An 18424-nucleotide genomic window follows, 5' to 3' on the forward strand; every position below is an offset into this window, starting at 1 on the left:
ATATGCACATGCCTGACATAAAAATAATAATGCAAACACAAGGAGAATAATAATAATGTTCAATTTTAATGATCACCATTATGAAGCTTTTGATTTACTGTTTTTGTTAAATATTTGGAGACAATTAAATAAAGAAAATAATTGTTTAAAAAGTAACACTATTTGTAACCACAGTGCATTGCACGTTAGACTTATGTTTAACCTACATAGAGATTATAATATCTGTATTAAAAATGTGACCAATTTCTCAGTTGCTGTCATCTTAAATAACATTACCATCACATAGATTTCTTACCTTGCGGTGAGCAAAATCTGTAATCTAATTGTATTCCATATGTATACTATTTTAGTAATAAAAAAAATGCATTGCTTATATTCACTAGAGTATATTACTTTTATGAAAGATGCACAATCATAATAATAATTTCGCATTGCTGGTCTATTAACATATGACTTGATATTCATTATTAATACTGCAAGTGCCTTCAGTTTAGGGTTGTGCTTATTAATTAAAAATTCTAAATATGGTAATTGCACATTTTTTATTTGTTTATTTCCAAACCATTTACTTTACTATCAAGAATAAGAGCTGCTCTTATTGTGGGGAAAAATTTCTTCGCAGAAGCAACAAAAGCTTTTTTCTGCCTTAAATCCACTAATTTGGTCTTCATATAAAGTATCTAACAATGTGGTTTATTCAAGTCACAGTCTGGAAACTTGGCCATTTCGAAGCATCTGTAAGTCTATGAATATGCAAACCCTTGAATATTTGGGATGGTCACTACCTGCTCAGTATAAAAAAAGAAACTGAATACAAGGGGCAAGTAGGGTCTTTTTTTATCTATTTCGTATAACCATATTTGGCAACATCACGTCTCCTGCCAATCAGCAGGCTGTCTATGAATGGTTTGACAAATCTACTAGCTTAAGTTACGTATGTTTGCCATGTCTGTTCAACAGATGATGATGCTAAATATTTTACTTCCATTTAAAACAACATACATACGCAATATGAGAAATTTTATTTCTGTGTCTTAAAAATACTTGCCCCATGATAAAAATACAGCTTTGTAAATAGCATCAGGCACATTGTTATATCTTTCAGCCCATCACAATCTGTGGCAATTTAAATCCATCAACCGCATTAGTGTAAAAATGATACCTTTATATCTTTATCATGTTTCAATTGTACTTAATGTGTGACCTGCAACTGTTAAAGTAATCGTTAGGCATCTAATTTCGATTTTTTGGGTTGGTTTATATAACACTAGCAGCCCGTCCCGACCTTGTCCGGGTGCAACAGGCTTCCCCGCCCCCCCGCCCGCCCCGACATTGTGCAGCAGCCCGGGCCCTCGCCCGGCCTGTCCCCCGCCTGCCCCGACCCCCGCCTGCCCCGACCCCCGCCTGCCCCGACATGGGTCCTCTTACCTGAGCCGCCGCTCCTCCCGCCTGTCTGCTTCTCGCACCGCCGCTGGCCTGTCCGCTGCTCCTCACATCACCGCTTCTCCCCCGCGCCATGTCCACCGCTCCTCCCCGCGCTCCTGACGTGAGCACGCACGTCGCGGCCGGCGCTACTTCAGAGGGACTACTTTTTTTTTTACTTTACATTTTTTAAATAACTTTCTTAATTTATATTAAATTTATATAGGCTATAACCATCTACACACCCTGACGATTCCAACGGTGTATCGGGTGTGTGGATTGGCACTGTGGTTCCCGAGTTTACCTGCCTCAAAGGCTGAAAGTTCTTCCTTTATTATAGTAGTATAGATTTTACAGTTGTACATATCTGTTCTACATAGAACATGGTAATATAACAGCTTTTTAAATATTTATTATCATCTTATTAAGAGAACTTATTTAAGGTGGTCATTTCCTCTTTTTATACCTCTATGTTTTTCCCTATCTTAATGTCCACATTTGTATCTTATATAAGGTATTGTAAAAATATATATGTAACTGTTAACATATTTCTTCATTGTTGTAACTAATTTAATGTTCTGAAGTTGCCCAAGAGTGGCATATTGTTGAAATCTAAAGCAAATACATAAATGTCTTATAGCAATATTATATCACTCACTGCACTGTATTTGGTAGAAGGAGGATGTCACTGGGGAAGTGCTCAGTATGGTCGATTTTCAATGCTTTCTTCACATTGTTTATGTAATTACAAAAATAAAATAAATATATTGTTTGCTTAGTTAAAACCTTAAGAGCAATGTTCAGGTATATAAAATATATATTTGATGGTGACAAAATGAAATATTTAAAAATGCACTTTAAATAGAAGTAGTATTTCTCAGATATGTCCGGCTTATCTGTAGATGTTGTATGAGATTATATGTGCAATTTGTGAGGAATAAATATCTTCTGTTAACATTTGCTAACCACCAATTTTAGATAGTGAATACTAAGAAGACAATAATTCAGAACTAACTGTTTTCAGTCATATTTTTAAAAAGACTATTTAATGGGGGATGATATAATTTATTACACAATTTATCTGATAGTTTGTACTTTCTTAGAATGATAACGTGTGTGAAAATTGAAATAATGCTGATGTATTATTTATGTCTTAAACCCTGCTTAGCAGGGTATGCTAAACATGTCTGTACAAGGCACAACTCTACTAATGGTAAACTATTTTGAGTTTTACTTCCCATGTGTTTATTCATTTAACATTTTGATTTCCACTGTATAGGAGGTGCCTTTCCTGCTGTGCATAATTATTAACAAGTTCGTAATTTATTTCCTTTACACAGAAAACAGTCTGCTGAGATATGGATGCAAACAATCTGATTTGATTGAAATATTACTCAATGCTTGAAACAAATAAACAAATAAAAGATATTTGGCTTCTGTTGCAACTATATGTTCTGTTCTTTAGAAGATTGAAAATATTTAGTATTTCAGGTGGCAAACATTAAAATGTTGATACCTAGAATAGTAACATGAAATAGCTATGCTGTTGTATATGTGTTTTTTTCATCTAGAGTTTTATAAAGAGGTTTTTCTTTTTTGTGTTTGAATGTTTATTTATATTATGCATGCTTACCGTTTTTAACTCCTATGATGGATTATTTGGTTTTAAAATGACCCAATTTCTATTTAGTCCAATTTACAAAGAAAGCTGTAAACGTTTGGAAGGATACCAAACCCCAACACATGAAAAAGATTTACTGCAGAAATACTGTTACACAAAATCCCAAAAATGCTGAAGCAGAATTTAACATTCACATAAATAGCCAAAGTAAAACTGTGTTTCTTAACTTTGCATGAGGAAACCCTCTGTATTGCGAGAATTGTGATTTCTTTCAGATAAGAAAGTAGTTAGATTTAAAAACTGCCTCTTCGTTTTCATTAAAAAGGCTGTCTGGTTAGTCAAACTTGAAACACTGGATCAAATGCAGATATTTATGGAAAATATATTCCAAATGTGCGTACAAATGCACAACAGTGTGAGTATTTCCATAAGTTACATTGCTTTCCTGGACCACTCAATTGGATTTCCATGGAAATGACTGCTTCTATATAGTTAGGTATCATGATTGCTAAAATTGGACATATTTTGCATAGCCCTGTGACAGTAGAGTGTATTGTTTTATAGAATTTGTAAATGAGACATTTGTGTCTTTGACATTTCTGGCTTTATGAATTGCAGTCACAATCCACTACTTACAAAATATTTCCCAACGTAGGCTAGGGGGAGTTTCTGTCGTCAACTAGCTTTACTAGTGTGGGAATCCATACATTTTTCTGCTATTAAAATGATGTCTCCAAGAGATTATTTGGGGAATCCTCTTATTAAGAGTATTTCATAGCTTAGTGCTGAAGACTGTTAATGATTGATATTGTTATAGTTTTTTAAAAATATATTTTGGAAAGGATTGGTTATTTATGCTTTTGGAATGCAAATATCAGGGTGCGTCAGAGCGAAACTACATTGTGGGTTGACCTGTATATGATGCCAAAGGCTTAGAAATTAGTTACACAGGTTATTGAAGCTCTTACACGATCTTGGTGTAATAACCAAGTGGTTTAACTCTTTGTGGGTTAAAAGCTAGTATAAATTCCATTTACCTTTTTATCAAGCTCACTTTTCCTAGATTTTCAGTCACTTGGCATTGACTCCTGCTGTGGTATGAAGTCTTCTAAGCAGGCCTTATCCACTTAACTCTCTGGGTAAAATGTTATTTTCCATGACTTCATTCAATTCTACTGCATGCCTGCACTGACATGGAGTCAGTACACTTGTCTGATTTGGTAGGCATGCAATATCAATAACTGTAAGAAAACAATGTAAATATAGACTGAATAACTGTCCTGTAGAGGAATGTGACAGGTTAGTGGGTGGGAAGTATGTTTTTTAAAATTCACAATGTGAATGTGTTTCAGTGACCAGGTATATCCCAATGCAACCCTGCATGTCTGTAGTAGTGTTCCATGACCTGTCAAATGACTAAATTAGATTCTAAACCCATGCATCATTAAAAATGCTGGTGAATTAAGTAATTTTTTACACTATATTGGTAGGTTTATCCAAAACATAAAATCTGATATTTATTTCACTTTCAGAAATAGAGGACGCTCAAGAATTAATATTGTTGTTGGAGCCGATTCTTTAGACTGATAATCCAAATTATCATAGGACAATTGCCCTTCTTAGAAAAAAAATGCAGATTTACTCATTTTGAGCAACTATTCAGCTATTTCCCTCCACCCTATTTTAGGTAAATGTTGAATCTCTGGTGAAACGCCAAATCACCAGGTACACTGAGTGGAAAAATATTCTTCATTTCTCTCAGTCAGGCTTGCATGCAGAATTAAGCACTGAATCTGCCCTCCTTGAGGTTACTGAATATATAATGATCTTGGATGTAAGGCAGTGGTTATTTTATTAGATCTTTCCTCCATTTGACACTATCGGGAAACGTGACCGCCCGCCATAAGGGCGGGGGTCCCGTGGGGGCAATTAGGATGCGCCCGCCACAGTGGCGGGCGCATCCTGCATTCCTGTCATTGTGGCGGGTGGTGCACTCAGCACTGCCCGCCACAATGCCAGAAAGGCATGTTGTGCACTTCCATGCACAACATGGCAGGCACCGCGTGGTGACTGCCATGTTGTGCATGGAACTGCTGGGTGGTACCATAGGTACCCCCAGTTACACCTCCCACCCCCCAGAGTCCCTGGGGGACCGCAACGGGCCCCCAATGTCAAACACCCCATACCTTTCTGTGGCAAAGGCATGTCTCTGCCTGCATAGTAATATGGACGGCGGTGTTTGACAGACACCGCCACCATATTAAACCCTTTTCTGCCCGGTCAACTCGTGACCGGGCGGAAAAGCGGCAGGGGGAATTGGGTGGTGGGCGATCCGCCCGTAATCCTAATGGGCCCCTTTGACTCATAACACCCTTATACAGAGATTTGAGAAGACAGAAATAGTGGGTAGAGCTTTAGACTGGCTTTACTCCTGCTTTTCGAGGAGACAAAGCAGTTTTTTTTTATCGACGTTTACATCCCAGTTCAAAACCATAAGTTGTGGTGTCCTGTAGGGCTCAGCTTTGAGCCCTATTCTTTTTAACATCTATATGGCCTCATTTGCTCAGATAGCTCAAAGGAATATTGTATCATATGAGGAAGACACACAACTTATGTTGGCTCTTCAACAGCTTGACGATTCTGTGGTTGACGATGATGTGGGTTGTCTCTCTATTGTTGCCAATTGGATGTATAACAGCTGTTTACTACTTAATTTTGATAAATCTGAAATTCTAGTATTGGGCACCCTTTCTCTTGTCAACGCTATAAGACTTTGACCTCCTGAGTTGGGGCAAGCACCCACCCCCTCAATTGTTGCAAGGAATCTGGGGGTGTTGATGGATACGGCTTTACTTTTGAACCCCAGGTTCCGGCCATGGCTGCCACTTATTTTGAGCTTCTAACATATTTGAAAAGTTCTTAAAATACCTTCCTCTAGCCACCTGACTAGATTATGCTAATGTTTTCTATTTAGGAGCTTCTCAGGACCTACTCACTCGGCTTCAGCATGTCTAGAATGCTGCAGCTCGGCTTGTCTTGAACTTGCAAAAATACATTCTATTAGACTAGACCTAAAGCAGCTTCGTGGTTGCTGGTTATTTCTAGAATTACATTTAAAGTACTCTTGGTCATACACAGAGCATTTAATCAGAAAATATCTCCCTACTAGGAAAATCCGTTCAGTAAACCATCATTTGCTGTAAGGCCCTAAAGTGCAAACGCCAGATGCCGCGACTGCAGCGTGGTGTATAAAAGGCGCGTGGCCTCTGAACACCTCTCTGCAACACAGCTCTGTGGTGCTTACTGGAGGTACCTGGTGGGCTGGTTCCCCCTCCCCCCCCCCCGGGACCCTCAGGATTCAAAGGGACTTAATAGGGACGTTATAGTTAGAAATTAGCATTTAAAAAACCTTAACATTTCACTGAAAAAACTATAGGTTTTAGGGGTGATGTAGTTAGAAATTAGCATTTAAAAAACCTTAGAAATTCACTGAAAAAGCCATAGGTTTCAGGGACATTATAGTTAGAAATGAGTATTTAAAAAACCTTAGAAATTCACTGAAAAAACCACAGGTTTCAGAGAGATTATAGTTAGTTGGACATTTCACTCATACAAAAGCAGAGAAATTCGGCCGTTAGATTTAGTAGAGCTAACTATAACTCGCGCCCCCGCAATGCATTGCTGATGACATATTACATCCTTCATGACATGGTCCGTGACATCACTGATGACATCATCCAGTGAATGTGTGACTGTAAAGTTTAAATATGTTTTATATATATATATATATATATTTATATTTATATATATATATGCGCCAAGGTGTATCTAAGAATGAATGGGTCTATAAGTGTCTAAATGAATGATTTATTAGGTGCTTGACTGATTGTATAAGTGACTGATTAAGCGTAGCTTACTGAATGCATGGGTTAGTGAGTAAGCTGTGTAAATGTCTATATCAGTCTGTCAGTTGGTGTATAAGCATGCCTTGGTGAGTAGCTACATGACTGTCTATATGGGTTATTGATTGGTTGTCTGAGTATCTGTGTGGGTGCCTGAGTGTCTGTGTGAGTGGGTGGGGGGTAGGTGACTCTGTGCATAGATGTGTGAGTGGGTGATTCACTGTGTGCATTGGGTCAAGAGTGCATCTGTGAAGGGCTGTATGGTTGGGTGAGTGTGTGTATGAGTGTGTTGCTGAGTGAATGGATGTCTCAGTGGTATATGTGTGAGTAACTACATATGTGAAAGGCAGTATATGTGAGTGTTTGTGAAAGTGGCGGTATGGATGAGTGTGTGCTTGTATCAGTGATTGTATAAGAGAGTGAGTATATGTTAGTATTTGTTTAAATAAGTGAGGTGGTCTATGTGTAACTGTATAGGCAAGTAAATGGGTGTGATTGATTCTTTGCATGACTGAGTAGGTGTGTGAGTAAGTCTGTGGATGATTGGCGGTGTGTGAGTGTATGTATAGGTGTATTCGTGCATATGATAGTGCTGCATTGATGAGTGACTGCATGTATGAGTTACTGTATGGGTGAATGAGTGGATTTGTGTGTGTAGACCTAGGAATCACTGACCAGGTATGTACTAACTGCTTTTGCTCTGTCTATAGTTTCAATATTGGTAGTCTGTATTTTAGAGTGGATGTATAAAAGGTTTTATTAGGGTGTGAGGAGGTGCATCAGATTATCACATGGATGATGCCATCAGTGAAGTATTTTTATTAACATTTTCTTCAATACATTACAAAGACATTGATTAATAGCAGCACACAGTGGTACCTTAAGCGAGACATCGGCATCATATAGGAACAACAATGGCGGATAATCTGATAACTGTTCTAGAGTCTTATACACTTGTTGGGAGCATCTTTCAGCTGCATAACCCACAAATCCATCGCAAGAGATCACTGTGAATCAGAGAGCAACAACCCATAGTGTGTCAACCAAGGCTTATATATTTTCCAGAACTTTTTGGGGCAGCCCCGTGCTTTATAGGTCATCTTTTCCCCCAACATATAAATATCCATACTTTTTTCCCACTCTGTCAGAGACGGGATCACCACAGCCCCCCATGCCTTCGACAAGTCACGTTTCGCAACCACCAATCCCAATTGAAGTAAGGTTAACTTTGGTTTAGGGAGATCAATGTCAGTGGATATACCCAGCAATACGAACTGCGGACTGAATGGTATCGTCTCCCCCAGGACCGTACCCAACCTTTCCAGCATGATTTGGTGTACCTAGCAGCAATATGAGGAGTGGGACCCTTTTATCAAGACAACGGTGCAATATTTATAGAGCAAGTATTTGCTAATTCAGTCAGCTCTGGAACGTCCATATGCTATTGTTACATCCTTTCCACCCACAATCAAATGGAATCACCAAGAAAGTAAACTATATGCTTAAACTAGCCTTGATCACTAAGAATTTGAATAGAGGTTTGTCTTAGCACCAATCGCTTGTTTCAGGCCCAGAAAGCACTGCAAAACCTTCAATAGGTGTATTTCATGGTTGCACAACATATCAGATATTATTGGTATATTCATATCTCAACCAGATCCCCTTCTTCCTGAGGAGGCAGAATTGCACCCTGATTCAAATGTCAATCTAATGTAGACTCCCAAGAAAGAAAAGTGAACCTTTCCACAATGAAAGGCAGTCCAAACTCTGAAATTAAGTTGCTGAATGGTGGTTCCTGAAACCAAGAGAATTGGATCACTTATAAACCCCCAACTATGATGCCCAATGATCCCCAATGCATATAAATCAATGGTCATGGCTTAAATAGGCAGGAAATATAGACTGCTAATTAGAGTTGTAAGTCGTGCAAGATGTGTGAAATATCATGGTGCTTAATTTTAAACTTCGCGGGTGTGGTCATTTCAAGTCTACTCAATCTTAGTCTATCCAGCTTTCTATTCCAGATTTTTCACCTTGCGGCCTAGTGGAATTTGTTTTGCAGCCCGTCTTGATTATTTTTTAATTTGCAACCAGTTTTACAGAAACACATATATTTTCACATGTATCTACATATTAATTTAACCTTAACGTGCATTGATGCCCATCATTGATAGTTCAGCATGTGATAAGAGCCTATGTCAATTAAGCTTAAAACTTAGAAATAACAAAATTTGGATAATGTTCCCCCTTCTCAGAGGGACTCTTGGAAGGTCATGCTTTGCTCAATTCACATAATAAACTGTGTGAGCTGGTACAGTTGTAACAACTACAAATACGATCTCCAGGTGCTTACTGAGTGGGAACACTTCAACAAAGAAGAAAAACAAAGTGGGGGATAGGACTGTCCATGTTGTTTTTCAGTGGGCTCTGGGGATCCTCCATATTGCACTAACCATTGAAATTAAAAAGATGTTCTTTACCATCCAAGGATAAACTTAATGACAAATGTACCCATGTTCATTGAAACTAACACTTTGCCTGCATTTGTTCCAAAGTCATTGGATTTAATTTAGGGATGTAGGCCAGTTGACATCACCACAGCTTACAGCAATTGAATCTCAAAAGCTATACAATTTTGCCGCCAGTCAGGACTGTAACCTAGGGGTTGAGGAGAGCTGTCCTCTTGTGGATATACAATGGAGAACCCATTATGGTCTCCTTAGTGGCAGGTCACGCCAAAGTGGAAGCTAAGGAGCTCCAGACCTGCAGGTTGGGGTCCCTAAGGACACACAGGAGCAATGTCAGGGCTGGAACATCTGCCCAGAATGACAGAGACGTTAATCTTTAAAATCAGGCAGCACTTCATGCACATGGGGCATAATGTCTAAAATGCACTTCTTATTTTCAGCCTGAAGGCAGAAGGCTTTCATGACTTGAACCAGTGCTTTACCTGTGGATCCCAAGTCTTTCCTTTCGCAAATTCCTTATGTGTTCTTGTCCACAGATGTAACCAGGGCATCAGAGAGGTTGTTAAGGGGCATTTTCCTGGCTCCAGACTGGTGTGGAAGGTAAATAAATCTGCTGGTCTTGTGTGATATGCTAAGTGAGTTTTAAATAAGGTGAATTGATCAAAGTACCCCTGGTAGCCTACCTCTGTCAGTGGCATGAAATCTTTTTATGATTGTACTGATGTGTATTGCCAGATTCCAATGCTCTAGTGTAAATTTATACAACATTTTATAGTGACACGTAGAGGTCTGAAATGTGTTTTTCTTAATTCTATTGATTTGAAGTATGTTTTCCACTAGTTAATTACAAACGATTGATATTTTTCCAATTTGATTGCAATAGTTTTAACTGCCCTGACCATTTGACTTAAGGTTGGTATTCAGGCCTCTGTCAAACGTGCAAATAATAACATTATATGTTTTCATCCATCAAGTTTCTATTTCACTTCAAAACAAGGGAAACCCTTACCCTTCCACTTCCTAACCACAGATCTAAATAGCCACCAGGGAAGTAATAATTATTAGCCAAAAAATACTCCTCAAAAAGATCCCTAAGAGGAGAGCGACGCGTGGCGCAAACCAAGATGGCTGCCTGACACGGAGCTCCGTTCCGCGACGAGAGATGCTGCGGTGATTTCTGCAGCTCCTGCCACTCTTTACACTTGAAGCGGTGTTCTACAGACATCGGAAGACGCCCTGATCACCTTGTGGGTATTGACTTGGCTATTTTCTTCTCCTGCCTGGAGATATTCTAAAGAAACATATCTCCTCATATTCGGCCACCATTTTGTTTTTCCTGCAATGATGTTTTTCTCCTCAACCTCATTACGTTTGAAGAAAACTTCAACATAATTTTACCTACCATGTATTTTCTTGTGTAAGGCATGGTTTGTTTGCTTTTCATCTGACATTTTAGCCCAGCTGACTTCTGAGGTTGTTTAATTTGGCAGTCTTTACGCAAGTAGAATTTTCAACCCTAATCTTCTGCCGTTTTATTCTTGAAGCGCAAAAAATAAATTCTATACATTGAAACAATCTACTCCTGATTCCCTACATTCCTCTGGTTCTTCCTCTGCTCTTTACTTATGTAAAGGGGTAAGATATTACTTTTTATCAATAAAAAGTCTACTATTAGCTCTCCTGAATCCTGCTCTTCTCATACTAATTCCTCATTACAAAGCTCCGGCAAGATTGCGCAATCTAATTGTTCGAGACCAGTGGCTTTGCTAACTTCTTCAATTAAAATGCAAACTCCATCCTCTGCCACCAAGTGTCTTAAACAGGCTCCTCCTTCTCCGCCGAAGTCTCTCCTGTATCCTTGGATACTCTGCTGGATGAAATACGTGCTACATCCATTTATTGAGGAAACAAATTCTCATCTGCAAGTCTTAGACACTAAATGGACATCTATGGAATCTCGTTTTTTTATGGTGGAACAACAAGTTGGAGAGTTACATGACATGTCTGTCAAGGTTGTTACCTTAGAGAAAGAGGTCCTCCTGTTGAAGAAATCTGCTGAAGATCTTGAGGATAGAAACAGATTTTTTTTTTATATGGACTTTTGGAAGGCTTGGAGGGTGACGATCCTGTTCATTTCTTCACCACCTTTCTTCCAAAGCTTCTGGATCTCCCTCCATCTACAAACCTAAGTATTCAACTGCCTCATAAACTGGGTCCGCATTTGACTTCTACGTCAGCTCCTTTGAAACCTCAGGGTGTAATTTTTCTCTTTTTGAAATTTACTGACCTCTTACAAGTTTTAAACACAGCTAAAGCCAAAAAACAACTTACATGGTCTGGTTTCAAATTATTCATTTCACAGGACGTTTCTTCAACAACTGCCAAATGTCAGAAGGATTTTCTTGACCTTCATCCTGCTCTACGCACAATGGGTGCACGATATGGGTTATTTTATCCACGCTTATTTAAGGTCACTTTTCAAAACAAAATTTCCATGTTTGAAGACCAGGTAGACCTAAGGAAACTCATCCAATCTCATTCCACAATGTCAATGGAAATCGCTGGTCCTTCTTCTGTAACTTCGATACCTTGACTTATCTCTTTTTTACTGTAACATGGTTGATTTATGTAACTTCCTTTGATTTTTTTCCCTTGCAAGTTGTTCGTTGATATCTGTTTGTTGATATCTGTTTTATAACATGGTATTCTTCTTTTCTCTTCCGCTTTTATCTTCTCACAGAATTTGTCTTTGAAATCTCCTTATGCATCCGTTTCCTGCTCGTTTTATATACTTCCCTGTTGTGGTTCATTCCTCCTGATTGGGTGTGTTGTCTCCACTTCTGTTTCACCACTCCTTGTAATTTTCTTCTAGTTCCCCCCTAAAGGTACGTATTACAGTCATCAATCCCTTTTCTTTACCCTCATTGTAATTATATATTTCTTTCTCTTCAATGGTTGACATGTACTGTCTTTTATCATTGTCTTTTCTCTCATTCCCTTTTCTTTCTTCTTTTTCTTCTTTACTATCTTCCTTATCTCTACTTCCCTTCCCAGTTTCGATCTTCTATCTCTCCTTGTATGTTACTGTTGATCGTATGGTTTTATATATTGTTCAATTGAACTTCATTCAGGGTATTTCCTGGAATGTGAAAAGTTTTATTAACCCCATTAAAAGGCAGAAAATACTTTCTCATCTAGCCTCCTATGATCCAGACTTAGTCCTTTTACAAGAGACTCATTTGACGGAAGTAGAGGCTTTGAAGCTTAAACAAAGTTGGGTTGGTTTAGTTCTTGTTTCCCTTACCTCTAATAAGAAAAATGGTGTAATTATCCTTTGTCAAAAACTGTTAAATTGTTCTGTTGTCTCTCAAGAGATAGATTCGGAAGGTCGATGGTTATTAGTTAAGCTACTAAATAATAATATTTTGTTGACTGTCTTTAATGTTTATGGCCCGACTCAACCGGACTATTCCTTTTGGCCTAACATTACGGAAATATTTATCCAGTGTAAAGATTAACTTTTTCTTTTCGGAGGTGATTGCAATAAGATTGTAGATCCATTTATGGACCGTAAATCCCAGGTTTGTTTTATGCCCCATAAAACTCACAAATAATTCCACATCACCATATCTCAGTCACACCTTATTAATGGTTGACGTCTATTCAACCCAGATGTAACAGACTTCTCTTTTTTCTCCCCCTCATGGTTCTCTTACACTGTTAAACTACATTTTCCTCTCTAAACATTTGTCTCAAAATCTTATTTCCTCTTCAATAGATTTCTGATCACGCCCCGGTGATTGCAGATTTTAATTTGCTCCAACCGCAGCCTAGATGTTCTTGATGGAGTTTCAATAATTTTCTCTTACAGAACCCTAATTTTTCCTCTTCCTTCATTTCTTTTGCAGAAGATTTTTTTCTCTTGAATCAAGATCCCAATTCTTCTCCTTCATTGATATGGGACGCGTTTAAAGCTGCTGCTTGTGGTTTCATTATCAATTTCGTCTCCAAGAAAAAGAAAAAATCCCTTGCTCAATATAAATCCCTACTATCTAATATTAAACGATTAGAACATCAATTCTATTCTTCTGCATCTGATCCTAACTTACAATAACTTATTCGTGCAAAATAAGATTTCAACAAACTAACCACTGATAATGCTTCATCTATACGCAGTAGTGCCCGCTATTATGGCGGACAAAATAAAACTGGTAAGCTTTTGGCTAACTACCTTAAACTTCAAAAGGAACCTATGTGAATAGATTCTATTCCACCTGCAGCGGGGAAACACCTTTATGAAGAACAGAATATATTGGGAGAGTTTGTGAAACTTTATATGTCCTTATACATGCCGGAATCCCCTGCTTCTCCTTCTTTGATTGTTACTTACCTTGCCCAAGTTACCCCTTGTCCCCGTGGGAATCTTGATTTCGATGCTCTTAAATCTGATCTTTCGATTATAGAAATAGCTAAATCCCTAAATTCACTTAAAAAACAGAAAACTCTTGGTCTAGATAGATTTACGGTAGAATTTTTTTTACGCTTCTCACATTTATTAATACCAAAACTGCTTCACCTCTTCCAACACTTTCGCAATACTCGAAAAGTAGAGGGTACATTTTAAGAGGCCACAATTTGTTTAATCCATAAGGAAGGTTGTGATCCAAAGTTTTGTAAGAATTACTGCCTGATTTCCCTTGTAAACATGGATTATAAAATGTTCGCTAAATTGCTTGCCTTACGTCTCGAACCTCTTCTGCCTACCCTAATCAAGCCAGAACATTGCAGCTTTGTGGAAGGCCGATTTACCCCAGTATTGGAACTTTCATAGATTCCCATGCTTTGTATCATTCCTGTCGTCGGAATGGGAGTCTCGGTAACACAAATACCATAGCTGTAGGTACAAAAGACCAAGGAAAAAGGCCTAGGCCTCATTCCCTTTTGTAGCATATCACCCTCTTTGTGTAAAAGAGACCAAACTCAGGCCTCAGCCAATCAGAAGTGCCTCACCCCTTAGAACCTTCCTGAAGGAACCTCAGAGCCTCAGATTTTCTACCGCACGTTGTGCTTAGGGAGTCTCCTTTGAGCTCTGCTTAACTTCTACTTTTACAAAGGATTTCTTCAGGATTACTTCTTCAAAATCTTCAACTTCGCTTCAGAATTGTTGACTGCCTTCCAGGATGTCAGAAATGGAGAAGAAAAAAGCCCTTTTCAAGCCTTGTTCCAACTGTGGTAAGAAAAGGCTTTTTGTGGAGGATAGGCACAAAGACTGCATTTACTGCCTCTATCCTGAACACCAGGCTGCGGACTGTAAAATCTGTCGCACCTTTTCGGCTAAGACCCTCCGGGACCGTGAGGGAAGACTCTTGACATGGCTCCATAAACTGAAGACCAGGAAAGATACTGTCTCCAGTGACAGTGAGGATGCAGCATTGATGTCTTCTTCAAAAAGGTCAGTGAAAAGGGGTAGGGGTTCCCCTTTGCCTTCTATGGAAAGATCTTCCAAGGCCTCAAAAAAGACCCCCAGTGAGTCTGAGAGCCCAGGTCCCAGCAAATCTCCTCACCGAGGTGTAAAGGAGAGGGAAGGACCAGTTTCGCCTTCTAGAGGTGAGAAGGCTGTCACAGCCTTCAAAAAACCTTCATCCCAGTCTTCTGAGAGGAGTTCCAAGTCCTCGACGACGAAGACGTCGACGGCAGAGGTTCCGTCGACGAAAAAATCAAAGGCTGCATTGATGTCATCGACGATCCCGTCGACAGGGGAGTCGTCGACGAAGGTTCCGTCGACAGCGGTTTCTTCACCGTCGACGGCGGCGACGCCGACGAAGAAGACGCCGACGAAAGCGTCGCCGACAACGAAGGCGCCAACGACGAAGGCGCCGACGAAAAAGCCGTCGCCGAAGGTGTCGACGACGACGAAAGTGCCGACAACGAAGGTGCCGATGACGGCAGTTCCAATCTCACCGTCGACGATGGTGCCGACGTCGACGTTGATGTCGACGACGACGGTCTTGTCGACGAGAGCATTGACGACGACGACTTTAACAACGACACCGGCTGGCGTGTCGACCATTTCCTCGTCAACGACTTCGACGACCCCGATCACGTCGACGCGTATACAACCGTCGACGACGGAACCGTCGACGATCTTATCCTCTGAAAAGAGAATTACCACTTCTGTGACACGAATCACGCCGGAGGTTACTTCTCCGAAGGCTATGTCTCCTCTACTGTCAACCATGCTTCTGCAGGAAGGAGATTCTGAGGAGGAGGACCAGGACTCATACAGCTACGCTGATAGTCCCTCCCAACTACTGGTCAAATGCCAGGACACTGACTCTGAGGGCGACTACGGACGCGTGGAAGTGGGCCATCATCAGTCGGCCCAGTCACAACATCATGCTGAGCAGGAAATGGTTTCAGTGCCATCTTCGTTTCTCCATGATCTTCATAAGATGCTGCAGGACTACAAATCTAAGGCGAGTATGCCTACTCCTGTGCCGTCAACGCTAGTAACTCCTGCAGAGATGTCAGCCTCATTTGTGATGCCTTCCACTCCAGCTCCAGTTTCCCCTCGGCCTCAAATGTCCATCCATCATGAGTCCTCCGGGTTTCAAGACGTCCATGATGATTCCTCGCATGAGGGTCAGCAATCGGATCATGGCTCTATTCCCGATACCGAATATGAACAATATATCATTCCGGATCCAGCATCGCCAGTCCCAGAGCCGGCAGATTTCCCCCCCTGCAGACATTGGAGGCTTCCATCAGCTGATGGAGAGAGCCGCTGCGAGATTCAAATTGGCCATGCCTAAAGTTGCCACAGAGTGCTTTTTATACGATTTCAAAGAGCTTTTTATAAAGTCAACTAGGTCCATTCCTATTGTGGATCATGTGTGGAAGGAGGGCCTAAAAGCCATGAAGAACCCGGCGACGGTGGTCCCGGTGCTATCGCGTCTAGAGAAAAAATACAAGGCACCAGTTGATGGCCCGGCAGCCTTAACGGGTCATCCCAGACCAGACTCTGTGATCTCGCAAGCTGCGCAGTGGAAATCCTGTAACCCCTCTTCTCCCTTAACAACTCCTCCGGACAAGAAAGGGCGGAGGTTGGATAATGTGGGGAAGAGATTCTCGTCGATGGCAAGTTTGCTGGTACGAGTGGCAAATGCCCAGGCAATCATGGGTAGATACGACCGCCAGCTTTGGTGTGATGTCGCTCCATACCTTGACCAGCTGCCTCCGGAATCTACGACTGAGGCAAAGAAAATCTTACAGGAGGGAGAAGCAACGTCGATGGAAATCATTGACTGCGCAATGGATATTGCGACAACGGCGTTCCGTTCTTTGGCTGGGGCGGCAGTCCTCCGCCGCCAAGGGTGGCTCAAAGCTACTTGGTTTAGGCCTGAAATTCAAAACAAGGTCCTGGATCTTCCCTTTGATGGGGAAGCATTATTTGGCAAGCTTGTTGACGACACTCTTCAGGACATAAAAAAGGACACAGACACTGCCAGGTCCTTGGGGACCCTTCAATACAGAAAGTCTCCTTTTAAAGGATCTCGAGGTAGAGGTGGTAACTACAGAGGATCCTATCACCAACAGCAACGCTATTCCACCACGGGTTCAGGTTCCCAGCAATACCGTCAGCCTTATCAACAGTGGCAAGGCCAGTCTACCAACTACTCCAGGCCTTACAATAAGGGGAAACAGGCTAGACGAGGACGAGATTCGTCCAAACGCCAATAGCGGCCTCCTGGCTCTTCCTACTGGACCCTCCTTCAAGAGATCATCAGTTGGAGGCAGGGTCTCCAAATACCTTCACAACTGGTCCAGGATAACATCGGACCGTTGGGTGCTAAACATCATTCGGAAAGGACATACCCCGGAATTCACGCAAGTCCCTCCACCCAAGCCCCCGGCAGCCATTCCATCGAAACACCAGCGTCTCCTGCGGCTCGAGGTCCAACAGATGCTCCGGAAAGGAGCGATAGAGCCGGTCCCTGCAAACCAAAGGGGACAAGGATTTTATTACAGGGTCTTCCTGGTGAAGAAGACGCAAGAAAAGTGGCGCCCTATTTTAGACCTCAGGGAGCTAAACACCCATCTCATCTCCCTGTCCTTCCGGATGGTCTCTCTCCAGGACATCTTGAAGCTCATCAACCCGGGGGATTTCATGCCACGCTCGATCTCGAAGATGCGTATTTCCACGTTCCGATTCACCCAGCACACAGAAGGTTTCTGCGATTCACAGTAGCCAAGAGCCATTTTCAGTTCAGGGTCTTACCCTTTGGACTCCGTTCAGCCCCAAGAATTTTCACAAAGGTGCTGGCGCCAGTAGCAGCTTTCCTGTGAAGGAACCATTTCCAGATCTTCCCCTACCTGGACGACTGGTTACTGAAGGCTCCGTCCAGAGAGGCAGCGCTGAAGGCTGTTCAAGCTTGTACCAATTTGTTTCAGAATCTGGGGCTCACTCTGAACAACGAGAAGTCTTCCCTCCTTCCATCCAGGAAGGCTCGCTTCCTGGGAGCCATCTTGGATTCCAAGCTCTCAAAAGCCTTCCCTACTCAGGAAAGGAGAGACAAATTACGAACCCTGGCTCAGGACTTACGCACAAAAAAGTGTCTTTCAGTTCGCCGCTACAAGTCTCTGATGGGGGTGATTTCATCGTGTATCCCTCTAATACCCCATTGCAGACTAAGGATGCACCCTCTGCAGGAGCAACTAGACAACCAGTGGCAGCAGGTCCACGGTTCATTCGAAGACAGAGTGGTGATCACTCCAAGCATGAAGGAAGCAGCTTTATGGTGGACTAATCAAGACAACTTGTCCCAAGGTCTATCCTTCGCAAGCGACCCGTCTCCGCAGGTGATAACAACGGACCCGTCATTGGAGGGTTGGGGGGCAGTGATGCAAGACCTGCATGTCAGCGGTCATTGGTCGCCCCAGGAGAAAAGCCTCCACATCAACCTGTTAGAGCTACGGGCGATACGACTGGCTCTGCAAGCTTTTCTTCCTCG

General features: G+C 41.4%; 1 protein-coding gene across 1 annotated transcript in view; it reads left to right on the forward strand.

Annotated features, from left to right (window-relative positions):
- Positions 1-2850, forward strand: part of HDAC11 (histone deacetylase 11) — a 258327-nt gene extending 255477 nt beyond the window's left edge. Inside the window, exon 11 of the mRNA XM_078661452.1 lies at positions 2763-2850. Coding sequence (XP_078517578.1) covers positions 2763-2799 — 37 coding nt within the window. The 3' untranslated portion in view covers positions 2800-2850. The remainder of the gene's footprint in view (positions 1-2762) is intronic.
- Positions 2851-18424: the final 15574 nt, after the last annotated feature.

This window comes from Lissotriton helveticus, chromosome 9 (genome assembly GCF_964261635.1).
Source record: "Lissotriton helveticus chromosome 9, aLisHel1.1, whole genome shotgun sequence".
Taxonomy (NCBI): domain Eukaryota; kingdom Metazoa; phylum Chordata; class Amphibia; order Caudata; family Salamandridae; genus Lissotriton; species Lissotriton helveticus.